Below are 9,001 nucleotides of genomic sequence, written 5' to 3' on the forward strand. Positions count from 1 at the left end.
TTAAGATCAAGAGTTTCAAGTTTTTGAAAGCCAGACCTGCCAGATCACTAGAATCATTTTTTTTTAAAAAAAAAGCAGTTATTTTCTGTATGACAAAATCCAAAATAAAAATATTTTCACTGTTTTTTAGAGTGTCTGTCCCCATCAGACATATTGCAGCCATGGACGTATTAAATTATAATTTCTTGACTAATTTTGCTCCTGTAAAAATGTGGATAGTTATTGAATATGGCTACGTAGATTTGCTTTACACTGGGTAAATTTTACGACTTACTGGCAGAAACAAGCTAGTTAGTCAGAGCAAGCTGCTATGCATTTTCACTGATTTAAATGAAGTCACTCTAACTAGACTAATATTTGAAGATCTAGTACTTTCTTTTATTAAAAATAATCCTTTGAGAACTAGAAACTACTTATTGTCGTATCTCCTCATTTAAGAAATAAACCAGAAGTCAGCAGCAGTTTACACATCACTGCAACACTAGTACATCCTTCATGATAGCAGATCAGAGGGCAGAAACTTACTTCCAAAAGTTCATTCCAAATTAGCCTAATAATTATTTGAGAGAAATAACTTACATTCCAATACCAAGAAGTGGCTTTTAAATACTGGTAGATTGTAGCAGCCATCCACTAAATATAGCTAAGCGGCAGTATAGGCATGAACGCGTTACCTGTAACTATTATTTCAAACCACTTACTGCTCATTTATCTTTTTGTATTTTTTCAAGTCACCAAAATAACATTGTATTTTATTTTTCAGTTTATTACCACCTGAGAAGTGTATTATTTATTGCTCTAAGAAACAACTCTAGCACATAAATTCATTATTTGTCTTTGCCTGAGATGCCTTTTATGTATCTTTAACAAGCTGTAGGAGAAACTAGTACCTGAAAAGGTTGGTTTAAATAAAAATCTGGTTTTTGTTAATCTATTATACCCTTAAAACCAAATGCTTTCACCATGGAAAGGAGACTAAGAATTTGTTCCCTCTCTTCTTTTTATTCCAGAATGGGAAGTAACAGCTATCATGATGAGATAACATTAGATTAATATTTGAACCATTTTTTCAAGTCACTGAACAATTGCTATCTGCCAAAACCAATCTGATTCCAAATATACAGAATCAATAAAGTCATTTTATAATATTATCATAACGAAATGTTGCCATCAAGTTATTTAAATATAAAACAAAAGATAATGTCTGAATAATATTTGCCTTGGTTAGCAATAGGCAATTTTAACTATTTCCTTTCAAGTTTGAAAGATGAAACAATTCTTAAAGGCTTCTCACTCTCAATTTCTGACATAAGGAAATAATTATAATCTGTCTTCTGTCCAGCGTAACAATTGACATGAGGAAACCTTATTCAGAGTATATTTTAAAGTAATTTAGATTCTTTCTTACATATTTAATACTACACAGAGAAAGGAGCAAAACTCATTTCCAAAAAAATCTAGTATTCAGCTAGTGGAATACATTTGTAAGTTTTCTATAAGTAGTATTCAGCTTGTTAATTATGGAGTAATAAAATATTAAAGAGGTTACTGAACTGTTTACATTTCGCATTAATGCTTTAATACATGTGAACCTCCCACTATTTTCAACAGGAAACAAATACATTTCTTTTGTGTTTACTTCTTTACCACCAACTTGTCACAGGTGACATTAACTGTAAAAATCTCCAGGCTAAAATATCTGATGTAGTAAGGATAGCTTCAGCAAAAGCAAAACAAAGAAATCCACAAGCATTTTTTGTGTGTCACAAAATCCAACTCACTTTCTTCTCCTAACTAATAAGTAGATTTTTGACCTGGTTACTCCCCAGTGGGGATCTGAACTCGTGGGAGAAACCTGGTCAGCTGCCACTGCTTTTCTTAAAAAGGGTCAAGATGTTTTAAAATTTCATGGTCATTTCCCTGGCTCCAGAGCATTATGAAAAGAAATATGTAAACATTACTGATGCTGCCAAATTGGCAGACTTCTAGCCTGTGAAGGTTCAGAAGAACATAAATGGACACATCTAGCAATGGGTAAACAAGCCTGATTTCAAAATCTGTTTCCTGGCTAAGCTCATCCATGTAGACACTCGAGCAGAACAACAATATATTCTCAAACACTACTATATTGTAAAGACTACCAAAAGTTCTTTTGGGTGGGTTTTTTTAACAAAAATTTGAGATCAAGTTAATAGCTCAATACTTGATTTTCTCATATTGACTTTTTATTTCAGTTTTAGTTTAGTCTTCAGAAAAGCTGTGCAAAGTTTGTGTTTTATGGATCAGCTAAGACCACGGCGTGGCCTGAAACACATAGGTTTCTTAAAATCTTTCTAGAACACTGAAAAATCTGTAATATTAATTTGTAATATGCTGTGGAAAAATGTAACATTCTTTAGATTTATTATCCTCTGCTACATGAAAAGGCAACTTTTTTTTTCATTTTTAAATACTTACCAGATGATGCTATCTGCTTTTACAAAGCTTCCTCAACCTAGCTGGCACAGGACTAGACACCTTTCTCTCTCAAAACCTATCTATATTTATTAAGTGAAACAGACTCAGCTAAAGAGAAAAAAAAGGCTTTCAAACAATTCATTCTAGTTTAAAATAAGCAGTGCCTCCAGAATAAAAATCACCATTACAGGAATTTATGTACCTGCAGAAATTATTAAATCAGTTTTATATTCCTTATTATTTTTCAAACTTACATTATTATCTGTACATGCATTATGAATCTGCCTGTATTTTTCTGATTAACAATCAAAGAAATTTAATCATTTTCAGAAACAAAAACCTCCATGCCAGTGAAAAATCCAACTAAAAGTTCTCCTCACAATCAAAAACCAGTATCTTTTGAGTAGTATTTTAACATACTTCTGGCTTGTTAGAGTGAATGAGATAATACAAAATAAAGAGATCCTCAGAAAAACTACCACAGGGAGACAGTTACAGTTGTATCTGATCATTATACTACAAAATGATCTTAGTACAGGACATTCTGTTTTCAGTGAATAGGAAAGAACCTTATTAATTCATAAAAATATATACTCCAATCCATTAATTTAAAGAGGACTTTTTTTATTATATACTGAATAATCACATGCTAAAAATAATGCTAGAAGAATAAAAAGGTCAGCAAAATGAACAATACCCCACAACTTGCTTATAGGTTAAGAACTTGACTAACTATATATAAAGCTGTTAAAACAAAAATCAGTATGTAGGCAAGTAGTCATCAGCAACATTTCCCTTCTTCTATGAAAACCAGCAGTAAGCAGCTCACCCCAACATCCCTCCTTTCCCAAAAAAGCGTAACATCTATTCTATAAACAACTATGCATAGTCCAGTACATTATAAAAATTTAACGTGTGAATACTCACATTCATTTAAATCAGGATAAATTTAGAGAGATTATGCTAACTTGCATTAAAATCATGTTTATTTCAGATGCAGAAGTTTACATAAAAATTTCAACCAGAAATGTTGAGAGCAGACAATGCATAAAAGTGTTTATGCTTGAAATAAATAGTATTGTAAATATCAAAGGAAAAATAAAAAGAAAATATTGCTGAAGAGAACAAATACACTTCAACAAACAGAAAGCTACCTTGCATTCTATTAAAGTTCTCTTAACATAGCAGCTCATTTTTTGTTGTTAAATGAATCTCTCAACATCTACTCTAAATTCAGATTTCTACATTATTGTTCTTAAACCTTCTCTCTTGAGTAGGATGTGCTCTGCAAGATTATTTGAAATACTTAAAAGCACAAGCAGGTGTAAAACAGACTGATGTCAGTTTTCTAATCACATAGTACACAATCTCACGACTACAAATATGAAGATAAAAATAACATGCAAAATATTTAAAGGTTTCTGAAAAAAAAAAAAAGTACTTTTTAAGAATTCCATACACACCTAATGCTCTGTGTTGTGAACAAGGTGGAAAGAAGACACTTGCACTTAAATCTTGAAGCATCCCGTCCCGATGAACCCAGAGAAACTAATTTCTGCCATCAGAAAAGTACTCCACCAGAACACCAAATAATTATATGTGCTGCTCTAAAGGAAACGGCAAGCCCAGTTCTGGCTGTATGTAGTCTCTCGAGGTACAATAATATAAACCTGATCAATTGCAATTAAAATCTGAACAGAGGCTTAGAAGTTGAAGTCTTGGTGCATTAGTTCTTGCCAAAAGCAGATGTGATTGTGAGCTGGAAGCAATTTCTCCTGGTAATTTGTGATGACACTGGGTAGAGCAGCCCCAGAGTCCCCAAAGACAAACTCATCAGAGGCTCTAATGTATGCATGACACATGAGGTGGCTCTTTTAGAGCTCAATTAATTGGGCTGAACATTAAGACAGCAAGTTCAGGACTTTTTTTTTTTTTTCCCTCCAGAGTTGTTTTTCCTCTTTTTACAAGCAGTTTTTTCCCTTACCTTCTGCAAGCCATGTCTCCTGTAATTGGCTCAGATCTTGAAAGAGTTCTGCAAAAAGATGAAGACATGGATAAAAGACTCACACCTTTAATCTCTTTATAAGATTAAAATATGCTCAAAAATGTATTTTTCCTGAAGAACAATGTACATGAATTATATTTTGGCCAGTCAAACATACAGACAAAGTAAATATTTTTGGGTTGCAGCTAACAATTTTTCTCCACTTGTTAATAAATAAGAAGTACTTACTGTATTATTTTATCAACTCTTGAAATAATAGCCAGAATCTTAACCAAGTTCTATAGTATTAAAGGCGCATTCAGCAATACATAGAAAAGTTTAAAATTGTAATTTTTCTTACAGATGAACTATTTCCCCTTATACAATTCAGGCCTCCGCTTGCAATATCTGCTCCAGATAAAGCTCTCTCGGACCTCAGCAAGAGTTCTGCCTGAGCAGTGACTGAGTATTTTTATGAGTTGGGTCGTAAACATTATATAAACTTTGAAACAAAGACCGGGGATGCTGCAATAGTACACAGAAATGGGAAGTCCTTTGTACTTCCCCTTATGTTTTTATGTATGACAAGAGAATCACCAGTATTTCCTCTATTCTATACTCACTGTACTTCTTTAAAGTGAAATCACTTTCTCCATGGACTGAGTTTTGCAGCAGCTTATCTTTTTCTGCAATATACTGAACTCAATTGCATATAATGGGTGTAAAACAGGGCAGCATTCGGCTTACTTGCAAAGCTCAGAAACTCAATTATGAAAATTCTGTTTACTAAGACTAAGTGGGATATTTGAACTGACAAATGGTTTATTTTTAATTTACTGTATTTTGAGAGAGACTTCCTCTTTCATGAATGCTGACAGATAGCTATTTAAACACACTTAAATGACAGCGGCTATTCATTTACCCTGTGGACTGATACCTCATGTTCATGTCTGGAAATCATTTAATTGAAAATCAGAAAGTTGCCTTCTTTTCAATCTACCCTAGAATAAAATTTCCAAACAAGTATGTAGAGATTTTGAAAAGTGTATCAATATGCCCTCACCCAATAAGATTTATAAAGGGGTACGCTGCAGGCCCCTATATGCCTTCCGATATGTCTTACATACTTAGAAGGGTGTAGGGGAGCATCTATACTGACAGTAACTTAAAGAATTGCTAACAGGTATTGCTAGACTACAATTCTCAAACTACAGTCATGTGAGCGGCAACCTATGGGACCAAGTTACAAATCTTTGGCCATACAAAACTTCGTCCACTCTAGAATTCCTTAATTGAGTTCCCCAGGATTTTTAACCCTACCAGTGTTACACAGCAATACAGACAGGCTACCAGACACCTGGAGCTGACTCTTCAGAAAAAGCCAGAGTGAAAACCAACAGTCTCTACACGGGCATTTTCGTTCCTGCTGCCACCAGTGAATGCACAGCAGTGAAAAGGATGTTAAAAGATCGGAGCAATGAGGAAAGCCCGGAACCTCGAGAGGCCTGGAGGTGAAAAAGCCAGGTGTCATGACTTGTGTCGGATGCTGCAAAGGCTTGGCCTCAGTGCACAACATCCATGTGCCACATGTGCAGCAGTACCTCAAATGCAACAGGGTAAGTCAAGGAAAGAATACCAACTTTACCAGTTTATTGCCTTTGCCAGTTTGTTTTGCAGTAGTAAATGCAATTTTCTTGTCTTGTTTATTCAGATTGATCTAGATACATTTATCTCCAAAATAAATAAATAAATAGCTCTCAAAAAGCTTTCCTGCATTAGTAAGTAAGCAGGGGGGAGGGGGGGGAACAGGGGGAACAAGCCCTCACCTTCTGAATCATGAGCCAGGTCTCTGTTAATGAATTTTCTTTTCCTGACATTTGTCGGTCTCTCATTACAGTTTCTCCCACGCGGATTCTATAAACAGGAAAGATCAGTTACTTCAGAAATCTGAGGGTTGGTTGGTTGGTGGGTTTTTTTTTTTTTCATTTAATCAAGAATACTCAAAGCTGGCATGAATTCTTTACATTTTCAAAGAGGGAAACGATCATCTTGCTGCCTCCAATTTCTAGCAAAAGATATTGCTGAGCACCTAACATTCTCTGAAAGATTCCTGTGTCTAAATGCAACGTATTTTTATGTATGTATCTATGTAAACATCTATTTGTACAGATACATATATAATGTGTTCAAGCAGCAACACAATACCAACCATGTATTTTTAGCAACTAAAGTACACAAACCTACACAATAGCATATAAATCCCCTCTGCACAAGCTACACAGGAGAACCCAGATATAAAATTATAACAGACTGCTTTGTTTCTCTGTGTTACTTATAACATGTTTGCAAAGTCCTGAAAGAAAAAAAAAAAATGTTAACGTTTGCCTCAAGTTCATTCTTCTGAGTGTTGCAGACAAATGCAGCCAGAAACTTTGAATGCAGCTGCTGCTGCTCTTGCCTCTCTCATCCGCTAATCATGTGCATGATTTTTTAACCATCTCAAAGCTGTCTCTTAAAGAACATGATGCTTTATTGAAAGAGCTAAGAAAATAGGCTCATCCTGCAGGCAAATCTCCCAGATGAAGAGTCGCCCCTACGGCAGTAACAAAGCAGATACTCAGTCTGTGAAACTCCCCCACAGAAATAAGTCGTAGTCAAGTTTACAAACACCAACTTTGAACCGATCACTCACATTGGTGACCATGTAAGGCACTTGCTGGTCATAAAATCCATCCATTCTGCAGCTCTTCCACAAGTCTTAGCTCAGTGTTTTATTTACTGGGCATTTGATCTGGAGATTTCCTCGGGATCTGGACTCCAATCAGCCTAGAGGGGAATACAAGATGGCTTTTAGATTAAAAAAAAAAAAAAAAAAAAAAAGGCATGAATGAACTGCTTGAATTTGCATAGCTAATTAACCTCAAAGAGTCCCATTCATAAAAACAACCCTCCCTTCTCTGCCTTCACCTGGGTTACACGCTTCTGCCAGGAAAACACGGTGCAAAAGCACTTCAAGGCAGCAGCAGAAAGCAAGGCGAGAGGCTGGGGTTTATTTACACTGCCCGCCGTATCCCCCGGGCGATCCGCGCAAGTGGCAGCCCCGACTCTGGCAAACGTGTGCTCAACTCGTAATGGCGAACGGCGGGGCTGGCCGCGCACCTCACGGCAGCGGCGGCGGCAGCGCCCGCCAGCCGCAGCCACGCACGCCCCCCGACCCCCCGCCCCCCCCCCGCACCGAGCCACCTTCTCCCCCAGGCTCGCTTTTGCAGCCCACCGCCAGGCAATCCTGCGGGGCGGCGGACAAAGTTGCGGGCAAGACCCACCTGAAGGCCACGCGCGGCGATCGGCTGCAAAAAATTCCCTCCAAATTTAATAAAAACATTAATTATTCCCCGGCACTTCCCCCTTGGAAGCAGCGAGCGCCACTGACAGAGCTCAATCCCGTGGTTTTTCCTCTCCTCCTCCTCCAGGGGCCCCCGAGCCGCGCCGGCGGATCCCCGCCGCCCATTGGCTCCCCGCGCCCCCCGCCGGATCGCCGGATCGCCGCGCCGCCCGCCCCGGCCCCGGCCCCGGCCCCGCCGCCAACGCGGGGGGCGAGTCTCCGCGCTCCCCTCGGCTGCGCTGCCGCGGGTGTGTGTCGAGGCGGGGGGGGGATCGGAAATCGCAACTCGGATGCGCGGCGGTGCCGCCACGCAGGCACACCGTGTCCCCGACACCCCCCGAGTGACGAGGCAACCCCCTCCCCTCACGTAATTTATTTTGAAAAAGTAAAGTTTGGCCTCTCTGTTAAAAGCAAGACAACATCCTCCCGCACACACACGCGCGCCCTTTCTGGTGGCAGAGCAGTCCCGCAAAACTTCGCGGCAGCCCAGAGGTGAGGGAGAGGTGAGCGCGGCGACAGGCTCAAGCCACGGCGGCGGGGACTGCACCGCTCTGTCGGGATCTGGCGGCATCCCAGGGCTGTTGGTCGTGGCGTTTTTTTGGTTTGGGTTTGTTTTTTCTTTTTTTTTTTTTTTTTCTTTTTAACTGAATCATAGAAAGCAATGGTTATTTCTACTAGGATGACATAATTTCTAGGTTTTGTGGACGTATTTTGGCAGCATCCAGGCACCGGATCTAGATTGAGGGTGTTTTTGTTTTGGTTTGGGTTTCTTTTTTTGGGGGGGTGCAGTAGTGCCAGAACCTATCAAGCTCAGGATTTCTGAGGACTTCTGAAAGAGAGCGAGTTTTCTTTTCTCTGTATGGAGTGACTGTTGGAGGGCTGTGTCCAAAACCTGCTTTTTCTAAACTGCCAAAATGCACCAAAGCAGATTGTGTGATTTCATACAGCAGCTATATTTGTCCTTTCTTTGAGCACTGAATTCCAGGTATCACAGCAATCAGGTGGTAAATTTAGGTATTCATGACGTCGTCTTGCTGTGCGACATGAAGTTTCAGATTTTTATGATCTGATGTAGCTCAGCAATTAACAGGCAGAGCCCCAAGCTAGAAAATCCAGCTTTACCCTCAGCCCTTCCTGAGGGTTTTATTTACAGCTAAGGGTGTAAAGGCAACTAAAGA

General features: G+C 38.9%; 1 protein-coding gene across 2 annotated transcripts in view; it reads right to left on the reverse strand.

Moving 5' to 3' along the window:
• The window catches only part of ETV1 (ETS variant transcription factor 1), a 67,260-nt gene extending 59,365 nt beyond the window's left edge, over positions 1–7,895 (reverse strand). The window contains exons 1-4 of one of the 2 annotated variants that reach the window (XM_065627799.1): positions 7,765–7,895; positions 7,134–7,267; positions 6,268–6,355; positions 4,442–4,489 (exon numbers count right to left, since the gene is read on the reverse strand). In XM_065627799.1, coding sequence (XP_065483871.1) covers positions 4,442–4,489; positions 6,268–6,355; positions 7,134–7,178 — 181 coding nt within the window. In that variant the 5' untranslated portion in view covers positions 7,179–7,267; positions 7,765–7,895. Of the gene's footprint in view, positions 1–4,441; positions 4,490–6,267; positions 6,356–7,133; positions 7,289–7,764 lie in introns of both variants that reach the window. The other variant, XM_065627800.1, reaches the window with a different exon arrangement.
• Between the last annotated feature and the right edge of the window lie 1,106 nt (positions 7,896–9,001).

The sequence above is a fragment of the Caloenas nicobarica genome, chromosome 2 (genome assembly GCF_036013445.1).
Source record: "Caloenas nicobarica isolate bCalNic1 chromosome 2, bCalNic1.hap1, whole genome shotgun sequence".
NCBI lineage: Eukaryota > Metazoa > Chordata > Aves > Columbiformes > Columbidae > Caloenas > Caloenas nicobarica.